Raw genomic sequence first — 14,842 nt, 5'->3', positions numbered from 1 at the left:
TAATTCCTGATATTTGATGAATAATTTCTGTTTCAGTATGACATGGTTTGCTGTTAATTGTCATGCTGTGCCCTGGCAAGAGTACTTGTACTATAAAACTCACATGGAACCATCGTTAACACATGGATTCTGCACAGTGAGCCATTGTTAACGCATTGATTGTATTAGCTTTTGATAAGGAAAATAAAGTAAAATACAGAAAAGTTTTTAGTTTTTAGTGGTAATTATCCCTTTATTCTTTTTTTCTTTTTCTGAAAGTCTCCTTAAGGGTGAGCAAATTATGAACATGAGATGTTTCTCGCCTTTGGATTGACTCTAATATTTGATTTCGTATTTCAAAAAAAGGTCTAAGTTAATCTGGCCTATTGTTTGTATCTTATGTCAGAGATGGCCTGTGGTGCATAGTGAAGCAGTGCAGTGCTGGTTGAAGGAGTGTTGCATTAACAGTTTATTTTAAGATGAAATCTGAAATAGGTAGCTATTGTTCTATGAACTGACTTTGCAAGTGCAGTGGAAGAGAAACAGGACGTAAACAATGACTGCTTTGTTTTCAGTCAGGACAATACATTGCTTTAGGGAGGAAGCAGAGCAGACCATTTGTTGTAAACTCATACTAAAGGGAAAAAAATGGACGATGTGTTTTCTCTGTAAGAAGAAAAATGGGAGAATTTAATCAAGTGATCTTTATATATAATCCAGTTCTTTGAGGAAATATATTAGGTAAATTATTGAAAGAATATTGTTCCATTATAGATCTAGAGAGTATAAGATCACGGTTTTCTCGTGTTCTTAGTAGAATATAAATTTAAGAAGTCATTTTTATTCCTTAAATGCCTTCCATAATACATACAAAAGTTAAATTACCAAAGAATATATGTGGGCCGCATATGAAGAGGCAATGCACATATAATAGAAAACTTGTTCTGGAAAAGACTCTAATATAGTCCAGTTTAAATTTTTTTCTTAAGATTTTATTTATTTATTCATGAGAGACACAGAGAGAGAGAGAGAGAGAGGCAGAGACACGGGCAGAGGGAGAAGCAGGCTCCATGCGGGGAGCCCGATGCGGGACTTGATCCCAGAGCCCCGGGATCACTCCCTGAGCCAAAGGCAGACGCTCCACCACTGAGCCACCAGGTGTCCCTAATAATAGTCCAGTTTAAAGATTGTGACCACATTTCAAGAAGACCCGGTTTGAACCCTTGTGTGATAGCTCCCTAAGCTCTGAGCATAAAGAACCCCAACCACAGCGTATTTGGGTAGTTGCACTCCTTGTAATCTTAGGAGAATGTAGAAAACTCAATGCTTTATCACAGTTTTACTTAAAAAAAAAAAAAGTGGTATTTTGTTTATATAATTTAAGAATATGATATTCTAGACAAAAGAAGAAAAACATTTTTCAATCTATACTCAAATTTCAAAATTAAATAGGCCAAGAAACACAGAAACATTGTAGAAGAATAGTGTTAACTTAGAACTAATGTTTTGAAGATGGTATGATGTATGGATGAGTTGAGGTGGATGAAAGAGATTAAAGCATTTTGTGGAGAGAATCCAGGAAATTGTTTTAAAGTAAGTAGAAAAATCTTAAGAATATACACATTATATATTTATTATAGACAACGTTTTGCAAGAGCAGCTAAGCTGTAACAAAACAGTTCCCTTGTTTAATCATGGAGCATTCCATGCATTCCCGTCTTCAGTGTGCCTGTGTTCTGTTCATTGACAGGGTCTTCCCGGCCCCTTGGGTCCTCCAGGTCCTGCAGGTCCCACTGGAGAAAAGGTAGTATCGTAAATTTCCTATTTTGTGGGCTCAGGATCAGGAAGTCTGTATGATAGCTCTTCCACATAGTGTTCTCTGTTTCATAAAGTGTGGTGGTTGGGCCAGGTCGTCTCAGCGCTCTCTCCCCTGTCTGCCCTGCTCTTCGTGCTCAGGGTCCTCCAGTTGCATTATATTCTGCTCCCGCTTTGGACAATAACCATCTAACATCTGCTTTCTAGGGTGAACCTGGCCCTCGAGGTTTAGTTGGCCCTCCTGGCTCCCGTGGCAATCCCGTAAGTGGCAGTATTTTGATGTGTTCTAGAAGGGGAGTGAGCAGTAAAACAGTGCATCATTTTGTCTTGCTATTTATATAAAACCACGCCTGTTGCTTCAGGCTTATTTATAACTTCTTAGTTTTCAGCATTTACTTCTCTCATTAAACTCAAAAACTTACCAGTCTGTTATTTCTATGCAACCTATTAAATCTAGGTAAGTAGCTCATTTACTTAATAATTAAGAAACCTTTTAGAGACTTCAGACCTTGGAAATTTTGTTCTATGGCCCTAGGATCTCTATATCAGCCTAAAAGTCTTCCTCAAGAAATACATCTAATTCATCTATATATACATTTAAAGACACCACAAATCTAAATGTAATATAATGGTATTTTTAAATACTGTTTCTATTTAGAGTAAAGTGTGAAAGCCACAGTAATCTTTGTGTTCTCCTAGGGTTCTCGTGGTGAAAATGGCCCAACCGGGGCTGTTGGTTTTGCTGGACCTCAGGTATAATTTTCAAGTATCTCTAATTTACAGCGAACACTCTTCTTGTTATAGCAATAAATTTACTTGATTATCATTGTCATATGTATTGAAGGTACAACATCAGAGATGCTGGAACGTTTACAGTTTTCTAGGCAATATTCTCATTTTTAATTCTTTCATGACTGCCACTAAAATGGATGAGTTTGCATTATTTCAAATTTTATACTTATTTGTTGTTATAAAAATGGGATGGGATGACTTATTTGTTCAGATGGTCTTCAAAGATCTCATTAGGGAATTTTTTTCTTCTGAGCTTCATGTTGATTACAAAGCACCATTTAAAAATGTTCGGTTAAATGATATGTTAGTAATAATTACTGTGAAATAACTGGTCTATAAGTGTTATAATCAATGGCTTATTTATTACAATTGATACAGGGTCCCGATGGGCAGCCTGGAGTGAAAGGTGAGCCTGGCGAGCCAGGGCAGAAGGGAGATGCTGGCTCTCCTGGACCACAAGGTCTAGCAGGGTCCCCAGGACCTCATGTAAGTGAAAAGAAAAACAAAACCAATAACTTGAGTCATGTGCCCAATGTTTAGACTTTGTGTTTAGCCCATCTTGTTTTACTATAAGTGATTTTTTGTTCATTTCTTTCTATGTAGGGTCCTAATGGTGTTCCTGGACTCAAAGGTGGCCGAGGAACTCAGGGTCCACCTGTAAGTTGGTTTGAAGTTCTGGGAATTACGCACAGCTAGTCACAGACCTCTAGCACCTTGTGGCCATTTTAAAGTTAATCTGAAGTTGTAACAAATTTTTATTTGTATAAGTAAACTGCAGTGGAAAGGGCACTTAAGTGGGAAGATCTGAGTTGCAATTAGTTTATGATCTTGGAGACCCAGCTGCCTCACATATAACATAAAGAATATATTACCTGCGGAAGAGGTAATGGATACTGGGAACAGCTCAACAGAACTCTGTTATGCAGATTAATGTGATGCTAGCGCTAGCCCTGAGTATCCTGGTAGACGTGCAAGATAAATGGAAAGTAGAAAGAGAAAACTAGTGTCCTTCCTACCGGTTAATTCAGATCCATTCTAAAAACGTAGGATACAAGAAAAAAATACATTGTTTACAACAATGAAGGGGATCTGAAGCCTAATATCCCTGTGAAAAAAATAGATCCCCAAAAGTGTATATAATTAATAGTTATTTTAAAATTGCTTATATGATATTATATTTCTAGGGTGCAACAGGGTTTCCTGGTTCTGCCGGCAGAGTTGGACCTCCAGGCCCTCCTGTAAGTCAATTCAGTAACTCAAATCATTGGTAATAATCGCATACACACACATGAGAATACACAAAAACACACGTATATACACATTATATAGATAATATATATTTGAGTTATTGTTTATGGTTTTATTTAATCCTTAATAGTTAGTTAACCCATGTTAACAACCATTATCCTAATAATTCATACGTACTGGTATCCCGTCATAGCAAATTTGTCTTTAATCATCTAGTGTGTTTTGGAGTCACTTATTTACAAGAGCATTTGAACCTCAGTGCTTGACTACTATTCCATTTGGATACTAAATTCTGATGGTATTGTGTGCTAATAGCCATTTCCTTCAGTTAGGAAGCATCTCTCTGAAGCTTTGTTTAATGTTATTCTTTAATGATAAGATCTGGTCAGACAGAAAAAAATGTTATATATGCATTGATGGAGCAAAGTCTTAAGAACTTTGAAAATCCAAGTTAATTTCAGTATACTTTCGATATTAACTCAAAGGCAATTGCAAATAATTTAGATTTCTTTTCGGGAAATGAATCTGCAGCTGTGTTTTGTTTAATCTTGTTTAAATCTACCGAATGATTATCTAACAGGAAAAATGGACCTGAGGGGCCGTTGCATTAAGGGCTCTAATGTTGCTTCCACTTTGCCCCGCGGTTTCTATCTTCTACTAGGGAGCTCCGGGACCTGCGGGGCCCCTAGGGGAACCTGGGAAGGAGGGACCTCCAGGTCTTCGTGGGGACCCCGGCTCTCATGGGCGAGTGGGAGATCGAGGACCAGCTGGCCCCCCTGGTGGCCCAGGAGACAAAGGAGACCCAGGAGAAGATGGGCAACCTGTAAGTTTGGCATCTTTGTTTTCGGCCAGCTCTAACAAAGATATTTACCATTAGAAATCTGTAATAGTCACTGCCACAGAGAAACTGTTTATGCATCAACCTGGCTACTCTCATAAATCCTTATGCCATATATTTTTAAATTTATAATAAAAATGTAACAATAATGCCTGTGGTGTTCAAAAACTAAACAAGAAAACACTCTTTGTTAAATATCCGTGCTGTATAGAGAAGTGTTTTTTAAAATACATTATTTTATTTGATATCTAAGTATCTCAAGCACTAATGTGTGTTGCTAGACTACTATTTCTTTATTTTAGAAATTTCTTTGTCTTTTCAAAAAGAAGAGAAATCTTTGCCTAAATAGTTAACTCTTTTATTCCTTCAAAATTCACAGTACTCTTCCAAGTTTCTCAGAAGCCAGTGAGCCACCTTTAAACAATGTTAGGGCTCTGTGTGGAGAATAAATGTTGACTATTCATATCTTACAAAACAGAATTTTTTTCTTGTACTGAAAGACCAGTAGAGCTGGAATCTGAATCTGTTCCTTGCATAAGGTTTTACCCTGGAGAATTCCTAATTAGTTTATCCTTGAAATTAGGGTCCAGATGGCCCCCCTGGTCCAGCAGGCACTACTGGACAGAGAGGAATTGTGGGCATGCCAGGGCAGCGTGGGGAGCGAGGCATGCCTGGCTTGCCAGGCCCAGCGGTGAGTGGCCACGTTGGTCAGCATTTCAAGTGATTATTGCAATATAATTTGTAAAGAGAGAATTTATCTCTTTTTTCCTTAATAAAGTCTTTCTTAGATACAAACTCTGACTATCTTAAAAACCTTTGACTTTGAATGTCAAATTCTTTTCTTAAGAACCTTGCAAAGTCTTTGAAAAATATATTTACTTAACCCTGGGACCAGAGAAGTAGACAAATAAGGATATGGATTTGGGGTGATTCTAAATCTTTCTTTAAAGATTAAAAGTACTCACAGAGCCAGAGAAGGGGGACAATCTCCTCGTGAGCAGCTAGCCTCTTGTTAAATCAACATGTTAATGTTAACAAAAGCATCTGTATTTCACGGTTCAGAGGGCAAGTTTTCATAAATCATCAAAGGGAAGGAGTAGTTGAGCCAGAGCAACATTGGAGGTGAAAGTGGGGTGAGCTATGAAGATGGACTCTGACAGCACTCTCCTTTTCCCTGGAGCGTGTTAAAGACCTCATAGTCCCCGGAGTGTGGATAAAAGTTGGACTTACTGTTAGCTTTGAAGAGATTGAATATTACTGCTGAAAGTTTACATGCTTGTGGAAGAAAAATGATGTTTTTATATGGAATGTAGACAGAGAGGTGTCCTGCTGGGACCTTGGAACTGGAAGAATGTGGGTAGAGATCTGAACTCGCAAACCAGGAGTTAGGGGGTATCCTGTTGTTACCAGAAGTGAGCCACAGACCCAAAAGTAACACCTCCCAATGTGACAGTGAAACCCAAGTGCCGGGATCCAGAAATAGTGAGTCGAGAGAGCGGGAGTGAATGTGGATGAGCCTGTCTTACCAACGATGCAGGTTCCAAGAGAGCAGCCAGGATTGACCACAGGGCATGGGATTGAAACCCAAAATACACACCTGAGGTGGTGGCAGAGGGCACTTCCTGGTCCCTCTGGTATGTCAGAATGAATGTGAGAAGGGAGCTTGCCTCTAGGAAGGTGCTAGGGTGACAGGAGGTTTGGGATAGTGGATAATTAATATTATAGAAGGAGGGACTGGAGTGCCATTTGAATAAACAGAGCCTTTCTGGAAACCAGCTTTCTTACATTTCTTCGGAAGTGGTTGATTGACCTACTTATACTTTTATTTCAGGGCACACCAGGAAAAGTAGGACCTACCGGCGCACCAGGAGATAAAGGTCCGCCTGGACCTGTGGGACCCCCAGGCTCAAATGGCCCCGTAGGGGAGCCTGGCCCTGAAGTGAGTGCCACAGAGAAAATTATCCGGGTGGCATGGGGACAATATTTCTTTTATTTAGAAATCAATTCAGAAATTTAGAAATTGTGCATTTGCCTTGAAGTTTTTTGGTGGTGTTCTTTGCTTCCCTGGAGAGTTGTGTAAATGACGACAGAAGGAGAAGGAAGTAAGATGGGTGTCTTCGCACTGACCTTCATCTGGTCTGGAGCCAAGTATTTTAGTGGATTTAGGTTGTTACCAAATTGTTTTGAAGGTGAACAGACACAGTAATTAATCTTTTCTTGTTATTTCACTCTATAATGGCATATTTCTCAAAATCGCCAAGTTTTGTGGTAATAGGATTAATAGAACTATTACAGCTTGTGAAAAGAGAAAAGTAAGGTGAGATCATTCTACCTAAATATCACTAGAAGGTAACATCATGCACGTCATGTTCCCTTAGGCTCATCTGAGAGGAAGTTAATGCTTGAAAGGTGATTTGTGAAGTTATAGGTTGGAATCTCCTCTGTTCTGTGCTTTAATGAATAAGTCACCAGACAGTGTCACATTTTCTTGAAACCATACCTTTCAGAGCAATTTTTGATCCAATGATAAAAATATAGTCCTGAAAAAAAAAATCAAAGTAATATAGGGAGAGAAGAATGTATATTCTAAAAAATGTTATTTAATATCTAAACACGATTGTTTTAAAACTTTAAGGATATTGTTTGGCTAAGCTTAAGATACGAAAGGGAGGAAAACCATTTACTGGTAATACAAACCACAAAATTCCAAGAATAAAATTTCAAAGGATTTGAGGTTTATCCCCCCTGTTTTAAAATAAAAAGTAGAAATGAAGAAATTTAGATTAAGTGCAGGACGCGTGCCTGAGTGCATGGGGGGCTTCCCTGGTGTGGCCCTCCCCTGGGGCTGCCTTCCCGGGCCCACCCTTGAAGAGCAGATTCAGTGTTGTTCCACACAGAGCACGGAAGGACCCAGATTCATAGCAGGTTCCACGACGGTTTTAAAGTCAAGCTGCCATAGTAAATGGAAGTTCTCAATGCTTGAGTGTGGGATATGTGCACAGGGCAAGGCAATAACACCGCACTTTATAAGCACTGTATCGTAAGTGGAAAATGCAATGTCTTCAATAAAACTGTATTAAAATTGGCACTAAAACAAGTAAGAATGTGTTAATAATTTTAGAAGCAATTCCAAGCAGTAGAAAAGATGGCCCAAGACTTTCTTCTACTAGAATTTCCATAAGTGCTGATTTACACTTTATAGAACAGAGGTGGAAAACATGCTGTAATTTTTCTGGCGCTTGGAATGAGATTTTTGTTTCATTACTCTGTTAACTCATTTCTCAAATATGATTCTTTATAGGGTCCAGCTGGTAACGATGGTACTCCGGGACGGGACGGTGCTGTTGGGGAACGTGTAAGGGCAATTTCGCTGATTAGAAATGTGCACTAATGTAAATTTGAAACCTTTGTAAGACTGAAGAGTAAAATTTGCCCTTTCTTTCATAGCTCTGGGGCAGTCCTGATTTTTCTGATAGTAGCTACCTTTTTTTAAGGTCATTATTTAGGTAAATGAAATGAGACTTGAGTACACAGCAAAGTGAGACGGCATTTATTATTAATTGTAGGAAAGCAAATTGCTTTCATAGCTGATGTAACATGAAGGCTTTGGATACAGAGGAAGTAGTCTAAGTGTCACACTCATTCACAAATATATGGAAGCAGAAGCATCGCTGTGTGACATCTAAATTTCTCTACTCATCTCCTAAAGTGAACGCCCCATGAGAAAATAAACCAGGTGGCTTTCTGCCTGTTACATATCCCATGGTGTGTATTAAATATCATGACATATGCTGACCTGAAAACATCCCCAGCCTCGTCTGAAGGCCCAGTCCCTTTGGGGTAGTCACATGGTCGTCTTAGACTGCGTATCAGTCCACGGAAGGCAAAAAAAAATCAGTTCCCCGATTTAACATCTGTTATGACACACTGGCTCTGCTCACTTTGCAGCTCATCATGTGGCCAAAAGGCCTGTATATTCAGACAGACTTTGCCGGGAAGCTCGATTCCTTAAGCAGCCAGCAGTGCAGCCTTGAACAAATTTCCTGAACCTCCGTTTTCAAATAGTTTAAATACGATTAATACTTGCATTCAGTAACATGTTTAGAGTATCTAGTAGGCACTCGAAGAGAAAGAGTTTTAAGGCATCTTGAGTAAGCCCTCGCCTCATCTGCCATAAAGCTAGGGAACGCAGATTCTCCTGGCACCTGGGTTTCCCCCTTGGTCAGCATACATCGTACAAGGTAGTGGTCTTCAAAGATTTTGCTAATGTGGTCCCTGGTATAATTTTGAAAATCTGTGAACCCCTATGCACAATTTAAGTTGCCATCACATTTTATTTTAATCCTAAGTTTAAATAGTTGGAAAAGAGGTAATCATTGGTAAAGTCTAAATGTGTATGTGCTTTTAATACATTTTTTTCAAACTCATATTTGCCAGTTTTGCTTACCTGATGTATCATATGTCTGTTCTCCAGCCGAATTGCCAGCGTTTATCCCGGTTGCCAAACTAACCAGTCAAATTAAGACTTAATTTCTGTCAGCAGAATAGGTCTGACTTCATTTTTCAAGTCAAATAATCATGACAATACATATTCATATAGCAATTATCTCACGTCTGACTTCCCGAGGAGACGAGATTTGGAGCCTTGTCATAGTTGGGTCACTTGGATAAAATAAGGAACAGCCTCTTTCTTTCCAAGTATCTCGTTGCTTTATTCCCAAGTGAACTCTGCGTTCTAGAAAAGTCCATAGAGGTGTCCCTCCCCGGGGCATTGCACCATAGTAAGATTGTAGAGAGATTGGAATACTTTTTCTTTCATAAAATGAGAGAGGGGTGATTATTAAAGAGGAAATAGGGAAGGATACTTCAGGTCAGTTGTCTGAGAGAACACATGTGGAATTGAAAGTCTAGAAAACGGGTTCCTTAAATTTCTCCCAGCTCTCACACTCTGGAAAGTCTTTATTTATCCCAAGTGAATGGATACTCCTCTTGAGGACTCTTTGGTGTAAAAAACACGCTAAATTCTGGAGGTGACACTGGTATACACTACAATCTTGACTGTGATGGTAGTAGGGTGAGAGTGAGGGGAGGGAGAACTGGAATTGGGGAAATACTCTTTTCAGTTTGATTTATTAAGAAGTAAACATAAGTAAAATATTTAAGAAAAATATACGTTGAAATATGAAAATAAGGTTTTAAAAAAGGCATATGTTTTCTTACCGCGAATAGCATGAGGGTATAGAATGCCGCTGTTTGATGATAAATATGAAAAGAATAATCCCATGGTTATTCTCTTCAGGGTGATCGTGGAGACCCGGGACCTGCAGGTCTGCCGGGCTCTCAGGGTGCCCCTGGAACCCCGGGCCCTGTCGGTGCTCCAGGAGATGCAGGACAAAGAGGAGATCCGGTAAGGAGACCCAGTTTCATACCGACAGTTACACCTCAGGGAGCTACATGTGAGCCTGGACTTAATCGTACACGCACCCTGGATCAAGGACTCTAAACAAAGAATGATAAACAGTCAGTTATGACTTAAATTGTTGTTAATCTTAACAGAAAACATTTGACTTCCACTAGATATTCAAAAATCCTGATGCTTTGAATTTCATCATCTAACGATGTTGGGGTGTATAGGAAATGTAATACGTGTGCATCATGTTAAATTTATGCTAGTAATGTCTTAGCATAATCCACTAAGGAGGATCGTCATTCAGTGAAATCAGTTAATAAAGTTGACTAAAGAAGTGTCATCGGAGTTGTAGTGAGCACATTCTTACACCTAAGGACATTTGGTTTGATTTTAATCCATTAGCCATAAGAATATACACAGGGATATACATAAACCATATATAAGTATCCAACTTACCTATTTTTGAATTATGTATCTATATGTAATATTTTTTACATACCGATTTTTGTGAAAATTTCTTCTAGGGTTCTCGGGGCCCTGTAGGACCACCTGGTCGAATCGGAAAACGTGGCTTACTTGTAAGTAAAGTAATTATTCTTTAAAAATAAAAATATTCTCATATATACACACACATCTATTGTATGTACATGTATGTGTATATGTATATGTGTGTGTATATATATATATCCTCAAAGGAGCACAATTTAAGATTCAAAAATGAAGATTAAAGTATTACTTTAATATCCAGAAGTTTGTGTTTGTTTTATAATTTTAACATATGTCCTCTAAATTTAACTGTGAATTCTTTCAATAGTCAATAAGGACTTGTGGAGTCACAGGTTTCTCTCAAAATAATAGGAATGGTGCCCTTTTTTTTTAGAGATTTTCCAAAAATCACATAGGAAAATGGGCTTGAAATCTCTTTGTAAACTTGAAAAGTGCTAGTCAAATATTTTATATTTTCAGCTAGACTACCCTGCTCACGTTCTAATCTTTTTGCTTTTACAGTTGCTTCCAGGTTAATGATTATTATATAGCTGTTTTACTGCGAGTGAATCCTCTCTGACGGGCAGCCTGTTAGCCATGTTCCTTTCACACTTATAAAAATTAATATCTATAATGATGAAAAAATTATAGCGTTAAATTCATGATCTATTACTAAATCATAATTCTCAGCTTTGATTTGAGCCTAATCGGAGACAATTTCAGTTATATGGTGTGTCAAGTGAATGATTTTCTAACTACTTACATAACAATGTGGTTTATTTTTCATAATTAAATGAATTTTAGTTAATAATTTAAATAGGTGCTTTCTGGTTTGGTTTATTTTCAATTATGAAATTCTAGGACATCCCAAAATAAAAGAACCTCTCTAACATGAAAACATTCAGGCTGATTTTAGTATTTAAATTTGTATTATTATATAAAATACATAAAAGTGAGATCTACTCTTATTTTTATTATAAAAAGATTCCCATGCTGTTTGACAGTTAGGATGTCCAAATTAAAAAAAGAGAACTAAACAAAATAACAAACTAATAAAAAAAACTAACCCAAGAGCCAGTATATATTTGAGGATATTTTCCATTCTCCTAAGTCAGATTGATAGTTTGAATTATCTTTTAGGAAAACCAAAGACAACAGAAGCTGTCCTCAAAGTAGGTGACCCTATGCCTCCTGTCCAATTACTGTGAACCCCTAGATCCCTGGTGCTTTTCTGAGTCCCCAAGACTTAAAAACGAACAACAAACAAAAAGGCAGCCCAAGACCGATCAGATTGATCTGATAATTTCTACCTCTTGGCATAGCTACTATTCCACAAGAAGATGCTTAATTACTGCTTTTTCTTTAGTTTCTCAGCATCAGGATAGATGGATTTGGGTACAAATATTGCAGATATAAGGATAACAGGCATTTCTTTGTGTCTTCTTTAAAGGAGAGTGCTTAATAATGATATTCCTCTTCTGTTAGCTTGAGCAAGACTTTGCCAATTTTTCATTTCCCCCAAGTTTGAGATACAGTCGGCACATAACATTATTATAGTACGTAGCACAATGACTGATGTATGTATATGTTGTGAAATGATTATGACAATACCACAGAAAGTGTAATTAGCAGCCATCATCTCACATACATGCAAATTTTATTTTCCTATGGTGAGAACTTTTACGGTCTACTCTCTTAGCATATGGCCACCTTTCTAATATATTCTTGGGGGTCATATCCAGTTAGCTTATCTACATGTGCAAACTTAATAATCATTCTTTTCTTAGAGGTAACGTAAGTAAATAAAGACTCATGTTTTAGTTTAAAAGAATCTGTGTGTAGGGCGGCAGCCCAGGTGGCTCAGCGGGTTAGCGCCGCCTTCAGCCCAGGGCGTGATCCTGGGTCCCAGGATCGAGTCCCACGTCGGGCTCCCTGCATGGAGCCTGCTTCTCCCTCTGCCTGTGTCTCTGCCTCTCTGTCTCTCTGTGTCTCTCATGAATAAATAAAATCTTAAAAAAAAAAGAATCTATGTGTAGTGGCAATATTTTTGCATAATGATATCAGAAAATATGTGCAATACAGTCTTTGGAAAATGTTTCAGATAGGTTAGGTCAAACTTAAAAGTGCATCATTTTACTATGAATGCAGGGCAAACATTTAAAAAAGTGAATCTGTAGGAAAGCCTTATTATATATCTTATGTTTTTAGTGATCACGCCTTCATTCCTTAAGAAAAAGAGACAAAAATTTCTCAGTCCGATTCAGATAAGTAGCTATGTTAGTTCATACAGTTGCCCCCTTTCCCTCTGTGGGATTTCCATTACCTGTGGTTAACAGCAGTCAGGAAGCAAACGATCCTCCTCCTGACATGTCATCAGAAGGTCAGTAGTAGCCAGACACTCCGTCACAACGCCTGCGTCATTCACCTCGCTTCATCTCATCACGTAGGCATTTTATCAAATATCACATCCTCACCAGAAGAAAGGTGAGAACAGTACAGGAAGACAGAGAGAGAGAGAGAGAGAGAGAGCGGCCACATTCACATTATTATATTGTTATAATTGTTCTATTTTATTATTCATGATTGTTAATCTCTTAATTCGTGCCTAATTTATAAACCTCACTCTGAGATATGTATGTATAGGAAAAATGTAATGCTTATAGCGTTCAGGCTTCCACTGCGGATCGTGGGACGTGTCCCCCATGGATAAGGAATCCTTGTACGGTGTTCACAATTGTAGTAAATACAACTGTAAAAATTAAAACTGTAGTAAATTATAGTCTCACCAAGCAATATCCATGCCATGACCCTCTTTCTAGGGACCCCAAGGACCTCGAGGTGACAAAGGTGATCATGGAGACCGAGGTGACCGAGGTCAGAAGGGCCACAGAGGCTTCACTGGTCTTCAGGGTCTTCCCGGACCTCCTGTAAGTATTACTTGGCTTCCGTGTACAAATATACTAGTATCTTGACGTGAACATTTATTTACCCATTAGGTGATTGCACTTTTTGTATCTTTTCATTTCAAAGCATATCCTGGTGAATATTTAATTACCCAGTTATCCAGGATAATATGCCATTTATCAGCTGTGATTCTGTAGGAAGCAATAAAGCAAAAGGATAGGTAGGTGTACCATCGCTCCTGCAGTTGAGGATCCGCCGGCTCACGTAGGTGTTGGAGAGATGGGTGACTTGAAGAAATCAGCGTTTGCTGCGAAAGTGAATGACAGCACGTTTTTAAAAGCTGAGAACGGCAAAATGTGGGTGTAAACATTTTGGCAACAGTTTTTACTTTTTTCCTCCCTAGGGTCCCAATGGTGAACAAGGCAGCGCTGGGATTCCTGGACCATTTGGCCCAAGAGTAAGTAACAAAACCTACTAAGTTGCAGATACGAATAATAAGGCCCTTGGTAAAAATAAATAAATAAATAAGGCCCTTGGTGACATAGAGCTAGGGCTTGAGGATCGTTTTTTATGACATTGAATCGGAGTCAGCCCGGGTTCTCTGGAGCTCTGATTCAGCAATTCCCTTTAAGTAGAAATATTCCAAAATATGATATATTGCTTCACGAGCCCACATTAGAATCTTTTACCTACTAGGTATATGCTGATCTGTTACTTCATCATCTTAGTCTGTGTTCATGGAAATTTTATTGAACTCCTTGAGAAGATATAATAAGACTTACCATGAGGTACAAACAGGTTTTGAAGCTGGATACCTTCCCCCACCCCCTTTTAGTAATTGAGATAGTTTCTCAGAAGTGGTTTGCATAAGGCTAATTCTGAAGAAAATAATAAAATGAAACCAGGATTTGCAGCTTTTAAAGATTCTACATTGGTGCTAATGCTGCCTCCAAAACGTCATTAATGTCTTAGGACAATTGACAGACATAATTACTTAGGAAAATCATTAGAAAGAATTTCCACTATGTCTAAATACAGTGTAAACAAATCCTACATAACATTGAGAAGAGTGGTATTAATATAAGTAGGATGTGATGAGATCCTGGAGAAAAAGCACACAAATTTAACTTCTATTAATCACTCATACCTTCTGTCATTTTCTTAGTCCTAACTAATTAGATTACTAATTAACTTTATAATACATGAGATTTCATGAAACAGCCTTCTTCCCATAAAAGCAGATGACCAGTCCATTAAAGTTTTTGCCTGATGCTGTCTTTTATGACACATGGATGATGGAAAATTCATGTGTGATCAAACAGTGAACATGAAGGATCCAGGACCCCACTGATTAGTCATCAGGACAATGA

At 38.3% G+C, this 14,842-nt stretch overlaps 1 protein-coding gene across 1 annotated transcript in view; it reads left to right on the top strand.

Annotated features, from left to right (window-relative positions):
• COL5A2 (collagen type V alpha 2 chain) overlaps nucleotides 1-14,842 on the top strand; it is an 83,773-nt gene that overhangs the window by 60,530 nt on the left and 8,401 nt on the right. The window contains exons 36-49 of the mRNA XM_049106354.1: nucleotides 1,730-1,783; nucleotides 2,002-2,055; nucleotides 2,494-2,547; nucleotides 2,965-3,072; nucleotides 3,190-3,243; nucleotides 3,771-3,824; nucleotides 4,496-4,657; nucleotides 5,256-5,363; nucleotides 6,504-6,611; nucleotides 7,974-8,027; nucleotides 9,972-10,079; nucleotides 10,607-10,660; nucleotides 13,388-13,495; nucleotides 13,876-13,929. Of these exons, the coding sequence (XP_048962311.1) occupies nucleotides 1,730-1,783; nucleotides 2,002-2,055; nucleotides 2,494-2,547; nucleotides 2,965-3,072; nucleotides 3,190-3,243; nucleotides 3,771-3,824; nucleotides 4,496-4,657; nucleotides 5,256-5,363; nucleotides 6,504-6,611; nucleotides 7,974-8,027; nucleotides 9,972-10,079; nucleotides 10,607-10,660; nucleotides 13,388-13,495; nucleotides 13,876-13,929 (1,134 nt within the window). The remainder of the gene's footprint in view (nucleotides 1-1,729; nucleotides 1,784-2,001; nucleotides 2,056-2,493; nucleotides 2,548-2,964; nucleotides 3,073-3,189; nucleotides 3,244-3,770; nucleotides 3,825-4,495; nucleotides 4,658-5,255; nucleotides 5,364-6,503; nucleotides 6,612-7,973; nucleotides 8,028-9,971; nucleotides 10,080-10,606; nucleotides 10,661-13,387; nucleotides 13,496-13,875; nucleotides 13,930-14,842) is intronic.

The sequence above is a fragment of the Canis lupus genome, chromosome 36, assembly GCF_003254725.2.
Source record: "Canis lupus dingo isolate Sandy chromosome 36, ASM325472v2, whole genome shotgun sequence".
NCBI lineage: Eukaryota > Metazoa > Chordata > Mammalia > Carnivora > Canidae > Canis > Canis lupus.
Note: the sequence above shows the minus strand (reverse complement) of the source record. Positions and strands in the feature narration are given on the sequence as shown.